Source organism: Girardinichthys multiradiatus, chromosome 18 (genome assembly GCF_021462225.1).
Source record: "Girardinichthys multiradiatus isolate DD_20200921_A chromosome 18, DD_fGirMul_XY1, whole genome shotgun sequence".
Classification (NCBI taxonomy): domain Eukaryota; kingdom Metazoa; phylum Chordata; class Actinopteri; order Cyprinodontiformes; family Goodeidae; genus Girardinichthys; species Girardinichthys multiradiatus.
In genome coordinates this window covers 38,350,392-38,371,892 of record NC_061810.1, presented here as the reverse complement: position 1 = coordinate 38,371,892, position 21,501 = coordinate 38,350,392, and the positions used below count along the sequence as shown (strand labels likewise).

Sequence of the window (21,501 nt, the reverse complement as noted above, 5' to 3'; positions counted from 1 at the left end):
TTAACAAACACCAAGCAACTTAGGACATTTCATTTCATACATTAAACAGTCAGTCAGTCATTTTCTACCGCTTATTCCATAGTGGGTTGCGGGGGAGCTGGTGCCTATCTCCAGCAGTCTATGGGCGAAAGGCAGGGTACACCCTGGACAGGTCGCCAGTCCATCACAGGGCAACACACAAACAACCATGCACACACTCATTCATGCACCTAAGGGCAATTTGGAGTGACCAATTAACCTAACAGGCATGTCTTTGGACTGTGGGAGGAAGCCGGAGTACCCGGTGAGAACCCACGCATGCACGGGGAGAACATGTAAACTCCATGCAGAAAGACCCCCGGCTGGGAATCAAACCCAGGACCTTCTTGCTGCAAGGCAACAGTGCTACCAACTGCGCCACCGTGCAGCCCCACATTAAACATTTATCTGTAATATATCATTCTTATTTCCTTTTTCAGTGTTAAAATGGGGAGTATTTGAAAAAGTGAATATGACAACCTCAAATGAGACACCAATTATGCTGTTGTTGCACTGTATATGATAGAAAATATTTAAGCTAACAGTTTGTCTCTGCGTTAATTTATGCCAGAAACTTCTACTTTCCTTTCCAACCCATATATGATTCATAAAATGACCTAGTTTTATCCTCTTGCAGTTTTCCTTCTGATTTCTTCACGGGAAGTACTGATCACATTCCCATCCCTTAGTAACAACACACATTAAGTAAAATATTGACAGAGAACTTCTTTCTTCTCTGCAGTTAGTGAAAAGAACCAGATGGAGGTTGGAAAAAGATGCCTACATTCATGCATTCACAAGAACAGGGAACGATTCTCCCCCAAATTTCACCGGTTTCAAACAGACTCGTAGTTATTCTTGGATTTAATAATAAACTGTTGTATTCTTACTTTGATGAGGATCTTCCCTTGCAGGCTATGTGGACTGGGTAATGTTTTGAAGTCTCTGCTCAGCACATCTCCCACGTCTAGTTTGTCTCCGAAGATTTCCCGCAAGTACTGTGCAATCTTTTTCTGCTGCTGGATGCTACAGTGGTTCTCGATGGACAGAATCACTGGATATCTTCAAGAAAGAAACATGCAGGTAGCTTAAAATTGACAAGGAAATCTAAATACTTATCTGAAACATATCAAGATCAAAAACATCTACGTTTCACCTTTGCTGCATGCAGCTTTTGTTCTCTAGTATTTTATGTGTGTGTTTGCAAATGTAATAATGTCTCTGTGTTTCATATAGAAGCCTGTGGCCACAGCTCAAATGTCAACTTTGTCAGACTGAAAGCCTTCCTTCAGGGGGGCACAACTTTGCTCCCTCTGCCTCCTGTTCTCATTAATCAAAACAAACACTAATATGCACACTTATACACTCCTACTCTTATACACACATGCAAATCTGAGTGTCATCTGGATTGAAAGGAAAACCTTCCATCTATCGTTTCTGCAAAACCATGAAAGGGTCCAGTGAGTTGTGTAAACAGAGAATCATACACTTCAATGTTGCCCTAAGGCTATTAATCATATTAACATGCAGCACTGAGGATAAAATATCAGCTAGACCTTCTGGTGAAAATATCAACAGGAGAGACAAAAGGGAGAGGATGTTGAGTGTGTTCAGTTTATTAATCAGTTCTCCCTGTCAGAGCTATAGGAGATTATTAATTAATAAGGCACGAGTTATTGAGAATTTGCAGATTTCTCCTAATTAGTAAAGGTATGCGTTGTCTTTGGAGAGTCACTAATGAACAAAAGTTAGTTCCATTGGTAAATGAAACTATCTTTGTGAAATATGTCCCTAGAAAAAGACAAATCCATACTTTACAGAATGTATCTTAGAGGCACCTTTTCCAACAACAAGGGTTGTTTTCTGGGCCATTCTTTACCCCCCTCTGTTTCCACACATACCAAGATAAAACAATAACCTGGGTAGAAATTTAACCAAAAAATGGACCTGGAAGAAGGTAGTACAGTTTACAGTACCCCAAACCTTTGGGTTCATGTACGTAGCTACTTTGGTTAATAATAAAAAGTGCAGCCTTGTGGAGTACATGCTAAGGATTTTGACTAGTTTAAATTTTCTCTGCATTATGTTTCAGGACTCCAGTTTAGTTATATAGGGTTCATATATATGTTTCCCATCTTTGACTTTAATAGATTTTAAATCATCTACATTGGCTTTTGGATAAATGTAGAGACAAAGAGCAAAATCTTCTGTCACGGTAATATTTTAGAAATTCAAATTGTTGAGTTATTTAAAGCTTTAATGTTCCAAGGAACAAATAAAAACAACCAAGAACCCCAGGAACAAGTAACAATGGATCTACAGTGATCGGTTGAAGTTTTGATGCTGAGACTGAATCTCTTTCTTTCCTTTCTCCCACACCCACTGGGCAAAACTCTGTTATGGTCAACCAAGGAGAAGCAAGTCAGATGACCTTCTTACTTTTAGTGGATGTCCTTTATAAAAACAGTATCCCCATGGAAATACCCACAACAAACAGCACAAGGGACATTCAAGGTTCAGAGTAATGAAGTTCTGGAAAATAAAGGTTCAGAGTGGCATAATGACCAAAAAAAAAACATTTAGGAGTTTTGCTCTTCAATGTATTCTTTTGACCCATCTTCACCAAGTGACTGTACAACTGAAAATAATTGCATCAAAACTGAGAAATATTTGTTATATACAGGTGTTGGACAATGAAACTGAAACACCTGGTTTTAGACCACAATAATTTATTAGTATGGTGTAGGGCCTCCTTTTGCGGCCAATACAGCGTCAATTCATCTTGGGAATGACATATACAAGTCCTGCACAGTGGTCAGAGGGATTTTAAGCCATTCTTCTTGCAGGATAGTGGCCCGGTCACTACGTGATACTGGTGGAGGAAAACGTTTCCTGACTCGCTCCTCCAAAACATCCCAAAGTGGCTCAATAATATTTAGATCTGGTGACTGTGCAGGCCATGGGAGATGTTCAACTTCACTTTCATGTTCATCAAACCAATCTTTCACCAGTCTTGCTGTGTGTATTGGTGCATCGTCATCCTGATACACGGCACCGCCTTCAGGATACAATGTTTGAACCATTCGATGCACATGGTCCTCAAGAATGGTTCAGTAGTCCTTGGCAGTGACGCGCCCATCTAGCACAAGTATTGGGCCAAACGAATGCCATCATATGGTGGCCCAAACCATCACTGATCCACCACCATGCTTCACTCTGGGCATGCAACAGTCTGGGTGGTACGCTTCTTTGGGGCTTCTCCACACCGTAACTCTCCCGGATGTGGGAAAAACAGTAAAGGTGTACTCATCAGAGAACAATACATGTTTCACATTGTCCACAGCCCAAGATTTGCGCTCCTTGCACCATTAAAACCGACGTTTGGCATTGGCATGAGTGACCAAAGGTTTGGCTATAGCAGCCCGGCCGTGTATATTGACCCTGTGGAGCTCCCAACAGACAGTTCTGGTGGAAACAGGAGAGTTGAGGTGCACATTTAATTCTGCCGTGATTTGGGTAGCCGTGGTTTTATGTTTTTTGGATACAATCCGGGTTAGCACCCGAACATCCCTTTTAGACAGCTTCCTCTAGCGTCCACAGTTAATCCTGTTGGATGTGGTTCGTCCTTCTTGGTGGTATGCTGACATTACCCTGGATACCGTGGCTCTTGATACATCACAATGACTTGCTGTCTTGGTCACAGATGTACCAGCAAGACGTGCACCAACAATTTGTCCTCTTTTGATCTCTGGTATGTCACCCATAATGTTATGTGCATTTCAATATTTTGAGCAAAACTGTGCTCTTACCCTGCTAATTGAACCTTCACACTCTGCTCTTACTGGTGCAATGTGCAATCAATGAAGACTGGCTACCAGGCTGGTCCAATTTAGCCATGAAACCTCCCACACTAAAATGACAGGTGTTTCAGTTTCATTGTCCAACCCCTGTAGTTCCGACATTTTCTCCTGTCACGTAAGTTTTGATTTTTGCATGCATTATGAATCTTTCCGTGTACGTAGCTTTGTAGAAAGTGCATATAAATAGTCAAAAACTGTATTTTGTTAAGTTGACAAAAGAGATAGTCCAACATGTAAGACTAAATAAATAGATCAATAGACTAATACACTTAAAACTGCAGCAAGAAGACAGCAATTTAGATTGCAGTTCAGACAAGAAATAAAGAAAACTGATTGCCTAAGGAAAAATATAATATAATTAATTAACGCATTATATCTGGATTGTTGAAACACTTCAGAAATGGAAATATTTATTCATGATTCTTCTTTTTTGGGGCAAAGATAAGTTGCTAAATGTCTTATGTAACTATCAACAAAAGATAAAAAGTTATTCTGAAGTATGAAACTATATTTACACATGAAATTAAGTTGAACAATTTAAATTAGGATAAATGACTTAAATCTAGTTTTTAATTTCCAACAGTTTACTACATGTGGCAGCACAATTGGTTTAATTAAATTGATTTTAGTCCAACAGTGCCTATATTTAAATAAAACAAACCTCTTTATAACTCAGCCACAGCCAAGATTAGAAGCTGTGAGCAGTAAAAATGGGCCAATATGTCAGCATGAAACTGCATCAATCACAACTTTGTTTAGGTACCGTTGGGCCCCGCAGAGACAATCAGTGGCTCCACGAAGCACTGCTCAGCAGATGGTTCAGTTATAGGTGCTAATTATTCCCAGAATCACTGATCCTGAAAAAAAATACATGTTTTTCTACCTTTTATATTTTTATTTATTTATATAATTTCATTTTTTGTTAAATGTCTTGTATAAATGAGCGCACTGCCATAAAATCAGTCAATAGTGCCAGATAGAAGTGTGGCATATGGTTGTTTACAAATATAAATGCTGACTTTCACAGAGGGTGACCCCTTCCCATCTCAATTTATGAAACAATCAGTCTTGAAACAATCACCCTTTGTAAGATGGTGTTATTACACCTGTTGGCAAAGCCGATTAGAAGTACAACACTTTTTATTTAAGTACTACACTTTTAAACATTTGTTGCTCTGGTCTCAGCTAATGTTTGCATTCAAATTTTCATACAAATTTTCCACACAATAGACTTTATGTTAAGTGTTATATATGTGCCTACAAATGTCATTTCTCATCCTTTAGAGGTAGTGTTTCTTTTTCTCATGTTATTTTTTTCCTGGCCAAGGATATGAAAAGATACAAGAAGATACTTGAAATGCTAAAGATGGTCATGGGGCGAACTCCATTTTAAGACTGCTTTTGTGTTTTTTGGCATCGTATCTTTAAGGGTCTTTTCAGACTTTTAACTTTGGATTTATTTTGGGTTTTTAATTGGCAAGATAGACAGACCGACAGATACAGCTAAAAAAAAAAAAAAAGCCAACGTGTAATTTTCCTGAAAAACATTATATTACATAAGACTAACAAAAACAATTTTTTTAATCCAAAACTTTTGGCCACCTGAAAAGTATACATATACTGAGTATATACTGCGTTGGGGGATCTTTTTAAATGAATTACTGCATCATTCCTGCGTGGCATGGAGGCGATCCGCCTGTGGCACTGCTTAGGTGTTAAGGAAGCCCAGGTTGCTTTAATACTACCCTGAAGCACATCTGCATTGTTAGGTCCAGTGTCTCTTATTTTGCTCTTTAGGTCAGGTGAGTTTGCGGGTCGATAAAACACATTGATACTTGCATGAAAATGAAATCAGCATCTTCATAAAGCTTGTCAGCAGAGGAAAGCATGAAGTGCTCCAAAATTTCCTTTGCTGACTGGGGACTTAAAACATGGTGGACCAACACCAGCAGATGACGTGGCTCCACAAATTATTACAGACTGTGGGAACATCACAATGGACCTCATAAAACTTGGATTGTGTGCCTTCTCACTTTTGCTCCAGACTCTGGGGGTTTCATTTCCAAATGAAATTCAAAACTTACTTTCACCTTTTGTCCTAAATATCCTTGTTACTTGTGCAATGTTTTCCATCACACTTTTCCTTCCACCTGTCTTAGACATGCCTAGAAACAGCACAGTGTGACAGCCAACTTGCTTAGAAAGGATTGTTTATGGTTAACCCTCCTTGTAGAAGTTGTCACTACACAGATGTCAAGGCCTTCCCCATTATTGTGTAGGGCATAACATGATATTTCCAATCTTTTTTAGTTGGTCATATGTCATATTCAAATTATCTGAGCTATAAGCTAAAAACATCACCATTAACATAAATTAACCACTTGAAATAAATTACTCTGTGTGTAATGAATCGACACAAAATACAAGGTTCATTTTCTGGTAATTATTGGTATAAATTATCTTTTCAATGATATTGAAATTTATTTAGTTGCACCTCATAAAATATTAAGCTGCATATACTGTCTGTTTTAAAAACTGTTCAGACATTTAGGAATAAGCTTTAACTTCCCCAAGTTGATAGATGAAGACGGTATTAACTAAGAAATTGAATTCAGAATTGGAATATACAGTTTATGCTGAAGAGGAAACACGTAATTTGAAAATTTATATTGATGTGAAAAACTTACAAAAAGTTAAGCAAACATTACCTTAGAGTTTAAAGCTTAACACATATAAATACAAAACAATAGAGTTACATCCAATCACACACATGTAGTAACATGTATCTTTGACTTACTGGTTATTTATGAAGGCATATTTGTTGATGGTCTCTATGACAGACTTGAATGTTATTTTGGATGTGAGGGTGTATCCATGTTGCACCATCGGCTCTCCATCAGCTCCATCCCAACAATCAACTGTGGGAAAAAGATGTTTAAAATTAGTCTTGAGCATGAATAATGTTTATTTATTCCTATTTTTATTTCAATGTCTTATCCTGAGTTTTACCAGTTGTTTTAGCTTTTTCCTTATTTTAAAACACATCTGGGGATTTGGACATGACTTTCAATAGCAATGAACATCCTGAACATCTAAAATTGATTTGTGGTAGTGATCAGTAAAACCTTTTGTTTTAAATGAGAAAGAGTTTGTTGTAACAATGAGCAGTCAAAGTAAAAGTACTGATTACAATAGTCTGTTTTCACCACAGACATATCGATTAGTCATAGTAAGAAAAGCCCAGGGTGTTACTAATAGCATAAATGATCGTGCGGCTCTGTCTGAGCCATAACAGAATGACAAGTGAGATGTAAGAAATGATATCCTGACTGAGCAGCACCCACATGAAATCCTGCCATTGTTAACATAATACAGAATTTCCTCCCAATGTGTTTTAGTTATATCATAAAGCCACAGGATTAATGCAGATGTAAGCACACCTTCAACACAGCGGCAGCCAGATTGCAGCACCCAGGCGTACATATCCGTCTTGGAGTGGGAGAGGAGCTGGTCTCCGGTCAGGTATGTGTTATGAGAGGAGGCAACGAAGTAGTTACACAGAGGCTGCTCCATGTCCTGGTTCACTTCATGATGCAAAGGGTTGAAAATGTCACAGGTTGGACTGCGCATAAAACTTGTAAAACCTGGGCAAAGGAATACAAATGAAAGAAGATAAATTAGTTGGAAAAACACCAGCCTGTGTGCCGTCTGTGCATTTCCCCTCGTCTCATGTTTAACATGGTAATTGTCTGACTGCCAATGTGTTTGCTATACAATACAGTTAGAAGAAGTAGGGATCACTATGAAATATGGTAAACACACTTATGCACACAAGATGCTTTTCCCACAACCTTCAGTATCACTGTGTTTACCGAACAAGTGCAGCATCATCACATTGCAGGTAAGAGCTGCATCAGGATGACAAACCCTGATTACTCATTTTCAAACATTAGCAGCAGGTCAAAGTGTCTAACTAGAAAATACTTAAAGATGTATTACATAATTTGTTTAAACCTGATTTTATATTCTCAGTCCCTCACCTGTATTTTGTATTTTGTATAATATAATATAATATAATATAATATAATATAAAATAATATAATATAATATAATATAAAATAATATAATATAAAATAATATAATATAATATAATATAATATATATGGGCTGCACAGTGGCGCAGTTGGTAGCACTGTTGCCTTGCAGCAAGAAGGTCCTGGGTTCAATTCCCAACCGGGGGTCTTTCTGCATGGAGTTTGCATGTTCTCCCTGTGCATGCGTGGGTTCTCACCAGGTACTCCGGCTTCCTCCCACAGTCCAAAGACATGTCTGTTAGGTTAATTGGTCACTCTAAATTGCCCTCAGGTGTATGAATGAGTGTGTGCATGGTTGTTTGTGTGTTGCCCTGCAATGGACTGGCGACTTGTCCAGGGTGTACCCTGCCTCTTGCCCATAGACTGCTGGAGATAGGCACCAGCTTCCCTGTGACCCACTATGGAATAAGCGGTAGAAAATGACTGACTGACTGACATACAATATAATATAGGGCTGCACGATGGTGTGGTTGGTAGCACTGTTGCCTTGTAGCAAGAAGGTTCTGAGTTCAAATCCCTGGGGTCTTTCTGCATGGAGTTTGCATGTTCTCTGTGTTGCACTGCAATGGATTAGTGACCTGTCCAGGGTGTACCCCGCCTCTCACCCGTAGACTGCCTAGAGATAGGCACCAGCTCCCCCATGTCCCACTATGGAATAAGCGGTATAGAATATGAATAAATAATATAATATAATATGATAATGAAAAATGTTACAACTAATAACTGACCAGTCAAGCTGCAGTTTATATTCCCATACACTTAATATAAACTGCAGGCATAATTTTATCACCACCTGCCAATGTGTTGGCTCTCCCTTTTGACCCTCGAGACTCCTGAAGGTGTGCAGTAGTATCTAGCCCCAAGATACTGTGTGAGATACCTGAAGTCCTGCAAATGCCCATTCCTCTACATGGGACAGTGGCCGCAGGGCAGCCTGTCTACAATGTAGTCTACCACTGTCAGTGTGTTAATGTGTGTTTGAATGGGTGGATGACTGATTGTAATGTAAAGCGCTTTGAGGTCTCTCAGGTCCCACCAGCATATAAATTGTGATTTACTTAGTTTTTTTGAAATGTGCAAATGAAAGCTGAAGTTGACTTCTGAACTCCCTTTCACCGTCCCCTCACTGAACCCCTAAAAGTATGTTTTTAGTCAACTATGTAATCATTTGCAAGATCTCCATATCAATTTTACCAGTCAGTGACTACAACAGTCACTCTGAGAACAAATGTTAGGATCTTCAAAATTCATTTTAAGGTTTCCCTACCAAATAAAAAGTGTTTCACAGAAAAATAAATAAAATATCTGAGTGCAAAACACCATCGATTCATCATTTTACTTTGTGATTTATGCAACTTTGACACCAATTAGAATGTGGCTTCTTAAGAGCCAAAAAAGATGTTTTATGACTGCTCTTTATGTCTTGAAGTCATAATGTTATTGTGCTCACATAAAGGTAGATATTGAACTGCCTACCATCTAAATGTTTCATGTCATGCATCACACAATGAATCTATTTGTGTGTTTCATAAACAAGGGAGGCATGAAAACATTATGACTTAAAGAAAAAACTGGTAAAATAAATCTAACTTAAATGAAGAGACTGTTTATTTATATGAACATTACCCTTATGGAACATAAAACATGTATAAAATTGGATTTCTCCAATCACGTTAAAAAGAGCAACTGATATTAACTTTTGTGACTGCTGCTGTAATATCAGTGCTCAGTTTATATGAAAACGATGACATCTCTGGGACACAGGGAGGGCATCGAACATAATAGTCTGGTCAGGCAGACATATTTGTAGTTGGCCTTCATGCTTCAGAGACGAAGATTAGTCCTTTTCCGCTTTTCATCTGTCCCCAACACCGTCTCATTTTCTACTTTCCACAACCCTCATTTTAATCAGACAATTTCCACAGTACAATTACATTTTCTCTCTTTTCTTTCCTCCTTGCCATCACCCTTCAGTTATTTAATTAGGTTATAATAATTTATATGTTTTAATATAAATATCTCCCCACCATTTTCATCATAGGAGATTTTTTGGGGTATACATATACTTAATCAATTATTTTAAATAGTGTTGATACTGCTTTTCAGTAATCAAGTCTTGTACATAAATATTCAGGTGCAACTTATAATATAAATAAAAGGTTAATTTATTTCAGTAATTCAATCAGAGAAATGTATATATGATACATTGCCATTACAGACAACAAATGTTTATTATTGTTTATTTGTATTAATTTTGGTGGGTTTAGCTTAAAGCAAATTAAAACCCTAAATTCAACCTTGTTAATCTCCTTGAAACTCTTGAATGGGCTTTGTTTTGCAATTCCCGTAAGGCTGCAGTTATCCCACTTCCTTGTGCACAATTTTCTACTTCTTTCTTTGACTAAACCTTTGGTTAATATGTATGGTGTAATAATTACATGCTTGGAAACGCCTAAGAGAGTTTAAGAAATGTCATTAAATGTGCAGCCAGGCACCACCACACACTAAGTGAAATGGTTATGTTGAGAAAAGTTATTCAGATTTATCTTGCCTTTTGTTTTGCATCAGGTTCATCTTTTTGTGTTTTTATTTTGTAACTATTTGTATAACAAGAAAGATACCTTTAAGATTCAAGCCTAATATAAACTTAATTTGGCATATGGCTTATTGAAGGGCACCGCTCAGTTCAAAATGTCTGACCTGTTTTTAGTTTTAAAAAGAAGTACTCAACGTGCACAAAATTTGTCTTGCTGTAGCCTATATTTTTTGCTCACTTGCAAGGCTAGTTTGTTTTTCTGTATATGTTTCTGCTATGGTATCCATTTAAAATAGGTGAAGATAAACATAACGTCATGCATTTAGTTTTATTTTACTGCTGAGTAACAAACAGCCTCATACAGTAAAGCCATGACAAACACAGGAGGATGACACAAAAATATATACTGAAAGCAGATTTAAGGTAACGAGAAACTTTGAAAAGATAGGAAACAAGAACGTTACCTTCTATCCCCAAAATGCCTCTTTGTTTGTTTTCATCAGACACCTCGAACTTTTCAGTTATTTCGGCAACATACTCTGAAGTCATGTTGGTCATCTATGCAAAAGGAAAATTGACATAAAAATGCAAAAGGAAGTGTCAAAAATGGTTATTTTGTAAAATACAAGTGACAGAAGTTTGAATGTTTGAGTGTTGAAAAAAATAATTTGAATATAAAGTAAAACGTCTAGTAGAAATAGTGTAAATTATTTTTCTTCTTATAATAATAATAATAACTATTATTATAATTATAAAAAGATGAAGAATAGAATTGTTAAATTAGTTAACAGAATGAATACGTACAGAATGTATGTGGATTATTATTGGTTGGGTACTATTAAATACAAGAAAATTACATATTATAGAGAATTGTATGTCAGAACAAAAAGAGCCCCAACAAGAGGTGTCAGTTTAGTTGTGACGGATCGACAGAGGAATTTTAATCGTAAAAAGATAAATTAAGTAATTTTTCTGTGGTTATATTTCAAACTATAGTGCCTCACTAAAGGAAAAATGTTTTCACATTAAAAGAAAATATACCAAGTTTATTGCAATTACTCACCTTCTGCTCATTGCGCAGGAAGTTGGTAAGCTCTTCTGCAGTCAGATGGTCCTTCCTGTCACTGTACGCCATCATAAGCAGGAACAGGTCCCGTCTCAGAGACATCATCTTGTAGAAGACGGAGAACTCCTCATATGTCAGTGTCCCCTGGTGATCATCGGTGTCTGCCTCCTGAAAAGGTGAGACGTCATGTATTCCTATTGACAGTTGTTATATTTTAGTTATATAAATTCAACATTGCTATTTGAAATGAGAGAAACACTTCATATTGTTTTTAAGGCTTTAAATAAAAAACTGTTTTCCTCCGCTAAGAACATACTAAGTCCTTGACATTAAAATCAAAATTCCATCAAACACAATAGTTTTATTGTGTGACACAGATGAGCATCTCTGTGTCATCATCTGACTCATCTGACAATCTCATGACAATCTACCTTCTCATGAGAAAACAGTAAACATAAAGTCAACGTCACCATAATTTGGTCAAGTAAAAAACGAAATTGATTCAGTCTGACAGTCAGGCAAAGATGCCCTAAAGTGTAAAACACGACAATAGAGAAAACACAAGAACTAAACCAAAGAAACAACTAAACTGAAAACACAGTATAATCATAGAAAAGATAACGGCTACACAGAAAAGATGAAAACTAAGTTAAGCAATAAAATTAGACTTCATTAAGCTTTCAAAAAATATTTATTTTCTCTTAATAGAAAGGGTGATGTTTTCAAATTTCTTTTTTGTATTTTGGTCAGCTTTTTTCTTTCATTTTTGTTTTGTTTTCTGTGTCAAACCATAACTACAACAATGGATTACTGTAATCATTGAGCTAAAATTAATCATTTTGACAAAAACACAGCCTGGTATACAGATGTGCCCAACCATATCTCTGAATTCTCCAATCATTTTTTCCCTCTTTTTCCTTTTCACATTTGCATAAAGGCCACCAGCACTCAGACAAAATGTACCAGCCTTCTGACCCGAACAAATTCCCTCAACAAACCATTTTTCCTTTTCTAAGCCTACATTTAGCTAAATATCAACCAACTTTGCAGATTTTACTGTGCCACCTTGCTCCATCTGCTCACTGTTATTCAGTATTTCATATTAACTGTATCTCACTGGTCCACTCGATTCCACATCAAATCTAATAATACCAAGTATCCCTTCCATCATGCTCCCATAATAACTCTATTGGGGCAACAAGGGACTTGATCACACCCACACAAACTAAGCACAAAGCAGCCAGCAGGATAAATCAATCTTATGAATTTGGAATGTGTGGACAGAAAATAAACAGGTATGTTAGGCTGTGCAGGCTGTAAAAATGGCAATGTCTGTCACAGCATAAACAAGGGAAAATAAAGCGATAACTTTATCAGGCTGGTCATAATCGAAAAAGTGTGGTTTTTTTATTGTGTTATTTACACTGGGATAATGGAAAGATATACGATATTTATTCTGTCAACTGAATGAATGAAGCAGAAATTATGAGACTTTGGGAGGTGACATTGGGTATTTTTAATCATGGCCTCAAATGTTAAAAGTAACATATATAGTAAAGATTCAGACAAACCCGTGGGCTTTTAAAAGACACAATGATCCTGTGAAACAAATTTTCTAGATTTTTTAGAATAATGAAATGTTAACTTGCCAAGTAGTGCTTGCAGAAGTGTTCAAACCCATGAAATCTTTCCAATTTGATGCACTTTCACTATAAGAACAAACTTTAGTGCAGTGTATTGTGATTTTATGTGATGGATCAACATGAAGTAATGCAAAACTGAGAAGTTAAAAGGAAAACAATATATAGTTTTCAGCATGTTTCACAACTAAAAATAAAAATTGGCAGGATTTTGTATTAAGCCCCCCATGACTCAAAGCTTTATAGAACTGCTGTTTACAGTAATTATGGCTACATGTCTTTTGGCTAAGTCAATGTAACGCATGAAATTGGTTTGCTTCTATTGAAAGTCTTCCTCCCCTTTTTAGGTCTTTCATATGGAAGGTGAACCTCTGACCTAGTCTCAAGTTTTTCACAGTCTCTAACAGCTTGTCTTCCACGATTGCCCTGTATTGAACTCTGAATTAAATTCAATCTGACTAGCTTCCCTGTTTCTACTGAAGTAAATCATTCTCACTGCGTAATACTGTCATACCCATGTTTCACTAAGGGCATGGTGTTTTTTGGGTAACATGCAATGTTTTCTGTGTTCAAAAGTTTTCTGTGAAAAACAGATTTTGCATGGAGGCCAAAATGCTTAATATTGGTCTCATCTGACCAGAGCACCTTCTTGCATATGTTTTCTGTGTCCTCTTCGTGGCCTTCTTCTCGCCATTCTTCAATAAAGAACAGATTGCGGATTACAGGACTACTAGTTTTCCTGATGATAGTTTCCCACCTGAGTTATGGATCCCTGCAGTTCCTCCAGAATTACCATGGGCATCGTGGCTGCTCCTTTTCTGGCCTGTCTGTTTAGGTGGATGGCCAAGTCTTGGTAGATTTCCCCCAAGCCTTTTTAGCTTAGGATGATGAATTGAACAGCACTCAATGGGATGTTCAATGTTTAGAATATTGTTTTGCAAGTATTTTCAGTTTTCCAGTGTTACCATTGCTAAATAAAAATACATTTAATTAGAAATGAATGTGGTTTATCAGCTGAATGCTCATCGTCTACCTTTACAGAGTTCACCTGAGCAGCCATCTGTCATTCCTGTCACACCTGCTCCGGTTTACCAGAGGAACCCAGTACACACTCTCTCCCACACACTCTATAAAAAAATAAATTGCTAATAAATACATTCTCTGCAAATTAGTTGACAGGTTTTTGTGAATATTACTGCACTTTTACTATTATGAAAGTCATAAATGACATTGCAAAAGCTCTAAATGACAAGGAGGGCTGCGTTTTTTGTTTTCTTTGATTTTTCTAATACATTTGTTGCTTTTGATCACTTGACCTTTACTGATCCTCTTACAGGCATTCTTTTGTCTCAGTAACTGGTTTGGTGGTTTGCAAATGATCTCAAAGATAGAAACCAGTTAGTTCAGATAGATGGTTCTACCTCTAATTTATTGCAGATTCATTATGGGCATCCCACAAGGTTGAACTCCAAGTCCATTATTCTGAGACAGACCTTTCCAAATTCAGTTTTTAACTTTATGTTGATGGCACGTTTACACCCAAAAAGGCTTTAGAATATTTTCAACATGTTTTGAGAGAGAATAGAAACAGCTCTGGGATTCACAACTTATTTTCAATGCAGAGAAAACCAAAACAAATTAATAAATCAACTTTCTAAAACATATTAGAACTGTCTAGGGAAAAGCAAATATCCACAACTTTCTATTGATACCCATTTACCTTTTAAGATCACACAATTGGTAATTCTCATTCTGTTATATGGATGTTGCAGCTGCAATTGAGACTCATCTGACTATACTTTTCCAATCTGTTATTGACTGGTTTTGGTCAGTCTGTGCAAATTGTAGGCTCTTTTTCCTGTTTTTAGCTTACAGAAATGGGCATTATGTGTTCACCTGCTGCTGTAGCTTCAAGGTTCTACATATCTGTTCAAAAATGCCATTTCAAATACCTTGGCTGTAACAAGCAGTTATTTGAGCTACTCTTGCCCTTCTATAACCTTGAACTGGTTCACCCATTTTCCTCTGACATCAATGGGGCATTTTCATCCACACATTGTCCACTCACTGGATAATTTATGTTTTTCGGACTAAACCTGAGAAGTGGTTTTGTTTAGAAATACCAGCAGATCTGCAGTTGTTGACCAGACCGTCTTCCACCAACAACTATGCCACATTCAAGATCAGTTGATTCCCATTTCTTCCTCACATTAAAGCTTGATTTGAACTTCAGCACGTATTCGCCGTGTCCACATGGCTAAATTCATTGCTTTGTAACTGGCTAATTTGCCATTTGTGTTAACAAGTAATGCTCCTAATAAACTGGCGGTTAAGTATAAAAAGTCACACTGACTTTAATTCCTGCTAGGGCTACAACTAAAGATTATTTTGCTAATCGATCAATCTGTTGACTATTTTTTGATTAACCGATTAATAACCGGATAGCAAAAGGTAGAGTTTCGGATAGAGCATATTTAAAGACAGAAAAGGTTTTTCATGTTAAATGCAAAATATATTTATTTTTTGTACAATTTTGGCTTAATTACTGCTCTGAGTGGGTTGTTCTTTCAGCAATTGGCATGTTTTTAGAGTCTGTATACTCCAGTTAACAGTTGTTCAATTACTAAATTAGTTGACGATTATTTCAATAATCAATTGATCACGATTAATCCGAGCAATTGTTTCAGCCCTAATTCTCACTTATTTATTAGTTTTTTATACAAGGAGGTCACAATCTTGGTTCAATGGAATTTTTAAAGAGAATTTCACCAAAAGTCGGAATTGGAAAAGAAAGTTTTTAGGATTTTAACTATCTATCTCCTGGAGTAACTTTCAATCTGAAAATATTGCATCCCAAAATCAATTAAAAGGTTTGGTAAAAACTCCGGAATCCATGTAATCTGTGTGAAAGTGTTGGAGATAATCACATTTTGTTTTAAGTAATCAAATTCCTCTGTGATGTGATTTACTGTGACTGCCTTTGCTATGCTATCTGGGCTAGATCTTTGCAAAAAAAAGATCTCTGAGTAAAGTTAATTTTTATTCTAAAAAGTTTTTAAAATCTACAAACTGATTAGTCCAGTTGCAAATCAAAAAGATCAGTTAAATTATGCAGAAAACAATTGATTTACAATCCTTCTTAAAATCCAAACATGTTCAACGTTTGCCTTGCTTGGTGGGTAGTAGTTAGGCAACAGTAAACACAGCCTGTTTTATCTCTTACGTGACATTACATTAAGACTAGTGTCTTAAAATTTTAATAATAAATCTTCTTCCATTTCTTCATTTTTCTCTAAAGTGATGAATAATGCATAATGTCTGGTACATTTCTGTGAATCACACACGTGCATGTGGAAATAAAAATTGCAGTAGTGATGCGAAGTCAGTGTTAAGTAAGGTAATGTGTCCCCCAAATCCCTATATATGGTTTGTGCATTGTTTGCTAAAAATGTCAGGTCATTGGCCTCCAAACATAAAAAAAAACTATTAATGTCTGGTTTTTGGTAGTTATTTTTTTCAGTTGCAAGATCTGGAGCTTGTACAGTATATATAATTTAGTAAGTAGCAAATGTATCAGGGGTTTTATTTTCTTACCTGAAACATTTGCTTTATCTTCCTGCGTGGCAAATTAACATTCAGCTTGTGAAGAAGTTGGTAGATTTCATCAATGTTCAGTAGGCCATCTCCATTTTTATCGGCTTCCTCAAACGTCTGCTTCATCCACGTCAAGCAATCACATTAAGGAAAACGGTGTACACTTCATGAAGTCTGTCAGAGCAATTCAAATATGTCTTCACTTCAGAAGTACAGCCACTGAGACAAAGACTCAGACAAAGATAAATTCTATGAAATCTCACAATATGTTTAAATTGTGTTTGAGCTGAAAGAATAATTCACATCATGGTGAAGCAGTTTTGACAAAAAGATGACATGTTTTCAAGTGAGCAGAGAGGTACGTGTCTGCAAAATTATATTGACCTAAAACGTTTTCTGTAAATTGGTCATGACAAGAAACAAGAACTGCAGGGATTTGTCAGAAGGATATTGGTCATGCGTGCGTTGTCGCTTGGCCAACGAGTCCTCATCACTAATCCCGGCCATCAGGTAGCCGAGGCCGGTGATCCAGGTTCTGGCCTCCTCTGCGTTCGATGTAACCAGGTCGAGGGACTCCATGTGGTTTCCATGGTAAACCGTAAAGCAACAGGCCTGATTGAAGCTGCCATCTGCATGCCGTTGGAAGATATCTGACTGACCACCCTCAGTCACCTTGTAAAGGGAATCTATGGTGACTATGGTGAGAAAAGACAGAAAAGATCAATAATCAATGAAAACGTGTTCTTTAATCCCTGATAAATGTAGTATTGTTAAAGTGCATATATAATCATAGTTCAGAACCATAAAACCACTTGAAAGTATGAAATATGATGAATCTCAATCAACCCCTGTATTATTTTTTTATTGGGTATATAGCACATTTTAAACACACTTTTCTGAAACCAAAAGACCGTTTTGAGTCACTCCAACTTAAGCAAGAATGTACTACCATATATGGCCAAAACGATGGTGTGAGCACTTCTGCTACAAATATCAACTATGCAGAAAGAGAGGAGCTCTGTTGAAAGTAAACTGGTGACGAGAACATCTCCTCACCCACCAAAAACGATCTCTCTGTTGGAGACACGTTTTTGCCCCAGAGTTGTGAAACCATTATAAAACTTAGATTTAGTAACCTAAAAAGCCAAATATCTTTGTTTTTTGGCTGAACATTTCTACTGCATGTTTAGTCACCACATTTAGCTTCAGCTGTGACTGTTGTTTTGTCCTCATGTCTGATCCAAATGAATGAGACTGCAGCTGCAGTTTGATTGTATATCAGTACTTTAATTTCCCTTCCATCTATCACATGTGTAGAATTAGATTTAAATGAGCCAAACAAAATGTTATGAGAAAAGTAGCTGTAGACAGATTCATAAATTGAGTGTTCTGACAGAAGGTGCTCTTAGAACATTTTGGCAGTTATGTTACGGTAGTATAATTTAACCCATTCAACCCTCCATTATCTATACCGGCTTGTCCTTGCAGGGTGACAAGAAATAACATCTGTATAAATTTTATGACAATCTGTCAATATTTATGTTTTCTGTTGCAATTGTGTTATGCTTTGAGGCCTGGGTTTGGTTTTGGCAATGAGTCACAGCTCTTCTGCAACTTTCGGCTGTGTTCTCGGCTGCCCTGTATAAACTTTTTTTCTTTCACACTTTTATATTGGTTTACATGTTTCAGTCATGGAATCTATTAGATCTATAATGAACTACAACAATGAAAACAACTAAAAAGGAAAAGTTCTAAAATTATTATATATGCTATTTAAAGTTAGAAGCACATTGTTCACATTCATCATAATTATAAAAAACAGGCATTATAGAGTATATAATTTTCTCCATTAATAGTCCTGTTTCCTATATTGAGCAGCAAAATTGTCTCTTCAACTGAGAATTCTCTAATGTTCAAGCTGTTAACTCGCAAGTGACTACAAATTATGTTCAGAGAGAATCCCTTGATATCAAATTTTAACACCCTCTATAGAGACACCTTAAAAAAGCAATGTCATCTGTGAATCTCCAAGGATTCTACAGCTTCTTCCACCAAATCTTTTCTGCTACTTTCATCAATGACACAAGACCCCTTTTATTGCTGATGATAAGAAGTTTAGTAACATTTTATATTACATTACACAAGTTATACTTTACTGGCTATCTAGTTCCAAATTAATTTTCATTAACCATTATTAAGCATTACCGCTGTGCTGTACAATATAAATAGAAAAAAGACAAAACATACAGACATATGTGCTGGTGTAGGGGTTAAGCACGCGACCATGTATGGAGGCTATGGTCCTCGATGCGGCTGTCCCGGGTTTGAGTCCCGGACCCGGCAACCTTTGCCGAATGCCTCCCCCTCCTCTGCCCCTCTTTCCTGTCTACCAACTGTCCAAAATAAAGGCATCTAGTGCTGAAAAAGTTCTAAAAAAAACAAACACCAAAAACATAAGACACCAGTAGAGTAAGTAGAAACACGCCCTGTTTTCATATTAACCATAGCTGATTGATCAGCCGTCCTTAGGGACGGAGGTGGAACACACTTCTGAACCAGACCAAAGAGGAGCATAGCCAATCACACATTTGTACACCAAATTGAGAACTTTAAAATCTATTCTGTTGCACACAGGGAGTCAATTGAGAGTAAGAAAAACTGACTAATCAAATTAATGTCTGTATGCCCTTGCTATAAGGTGAACAGGAGCATTCTAACAGCAGGTGCCAAAGGGGAGCTTAGCTAACCCCAATATGAAGAGCATTACAGTAGTCCAGGCACGTTTTCTGGCCTTGTTAAATCTCTGAACTTTAGCTGAGTTATCTGCCTCAGTTGAAAGGAGATTTTAAGAGCATTGTGCACCCCACAATAAAGAGGCACAGACCCAAATTCTGTGACCCAGTTCTGCAAGAGAATAAAGTTTTCTCATTTAATTTTCTAAATACTGTCTAATAAGAAGCCTATTAACTATGAACTTTTGAGGTTCTGATCAACAAGTTGCTTCTCTACACTTTATGAAGCACACATACTGTAACTAAGTACTACTATTTTCTTTATTTAGGGTTATTTTTGCAAAGACAAACATATAACTAAAAGTATTCTCTTCAGAAATCTTCAACTAATCATAATTTTGGAAAAGTTACTTACAAGACGAAAATTTTAAGGCAGAACATATTTGGCCTTTTACAACAGGGTCTAGATTAACATTGTGGGATAATAAACTAAATTGAACTAAAATGTATTTTAGATACCTCAATAAATACACATTTTTTATGAGTCCCCTAGCATGAAACAAATCACCGTCTTTCAGCTCTTCATGGTTCTGAAAGAGGGGGATGGCAAGGCAAAGCATAGCACCATTTATACACTAGGCAGTCCAAAACGCTTTACTCAAAATCAAATGAAAACACTAAAATAACAAAACCTTTACACTCTGAGAAGCATCACATAAAAATAAAGAGTAGGACTCTTTAATCAAAAGTTGCATTAAACAATAAAGTTTTTCAATCCTGATTTAAAGGAACCAACATGGAATAGCAAATAAAGAAGCAGGTATCTGATGACTTGAGAGGTTCATATTTGACTCACAACTCCAAAATGTATTTTGGCCAAACAGCATTTAGTGCTTTATAGGTCAATATCAAGGAAGAACTCCCACTGTCTATGCATTTTCAACCTAATTTACTATTTTTTTTCGGCCATGCAAAAACATTCAAGGAATTAATATAGCACTAAAATGCATGTTAATATGCAGCTAGTTAGCGGTTAATATTTTGTTTTTTTCAGAAAAGAGAAATCAATGTGCCAAAGTCACTAGATGAGGGTGTCCATAATCTATTCCATTCCATTTTCCAAAAGCTAGCCAAACACATAATGAAAGCAAAAGGTCAGATTTACAGCATAGCAATTGACGATGACAATTCCTACACTGGTCTTAATGCAGTCACTGCTTAAATTAAATCAACTGAATTTTCCTTGTAGTTGAATAAAAATAGTTTCAGTTGCAAAACATTTGTTTTTTTCACCAGGTTACAGTAATACATAGTAATAGTAAGATAATGCAAGGAATATGTGAAAAGTATCAAAAACAATGCATTAAATAAAAGCTATCATCAAATATCATGTGGAGTTCATATACTGTACATCTGTAAATATATCCATCCTGAATTGTAGTGTTTCTGTTTGTAAGCTCATATAGCTAGTGATTTTGTATTGACACAACAGGAGAGTGTGCTTCCAAGCTTAAATTTAGAGGGAAAAAAACTAAACTAAATCAAAATAGCTCAAAAATTATCCCAATCTGTGCGAAGGAAACTGAATGTTAGCTTAACATGCTGAAGCATAAACTTGCACAACACTGATAACAACCAGCTTACGCCTTTAAACTGTTATCATGAGCTCCAACTGGTGTCATGACAGAGAATTTTATGAAAATATAAAAAATGAATAAAAGCCAAACACTTCAAAATAAACCGTGACCAAAATTAATTCCCCTACTTTCTCGCTTTCATCTATCGTGTGTAACAATACATAGTAAGCAACTGCTGCGGGCTTCAGAGTTTCACAGTCTAATGAGATTGCTGTATAAATTTGGCTATCTGAGATCCTGTGTCTGTGTTAGGAACAGCCTGTGGTGAATTGTGTCCTGCCCTGAATTTTACACAGACCCTCCTCATGCATTTCCACCTTAGCC

The 21,501-nt window shown here is 36.7% G+C and overlaps 1 protein-coding gene across 6 annotated transcripts in view; it reads right to left on the bottom strand.

Annotated features, from left to right (window-relative positions):
* plch1 (phospholipase C, eta 1) overlaps positions 1 to 21,501 on the bottom strand; it is an 87,796-nt gene that overhangs the window by 27,016 nt on the left and 39,279 nt on the right. For all 6 annotated transcript variants that reach the window (XM_047391781.1, XM_047391782.1, XM_047391778.1 and 3 more), the window contains 7 exons: positions 17,260 to 17,503; positions 16,809 to 16,938; positions 11,572 to 11,742; positions 10,973 to 11,066; positions 7,319 to 7,522; positions 6,676 to 6,796; positions 909 to 1,080 (listed from right to left, as the gene is read on the bottom strand). In XM_047391781.1, coding sequence (XP_047247737.1) covers positions 909 to 1,080; positions 6,676 to 6,796; positions 7,319 to 7,522; positions 10,973 to 11,066; positions 11,572 to 11,742; positions 16,809 to 16,938; positions 17,260 to 17,503 — 1,136 coding nt within the window. The remainder of the gene's footprint in view (positions 1 to 908; positions 1,081 to 6,675; positions 6,797 to 7,318; positions 7,523 to 10,972; positions 11,067 to 11,571; positions 11,743 to 16,808; positions 16,939 to 17,259; positions 17,504 to 21,501) is intronic.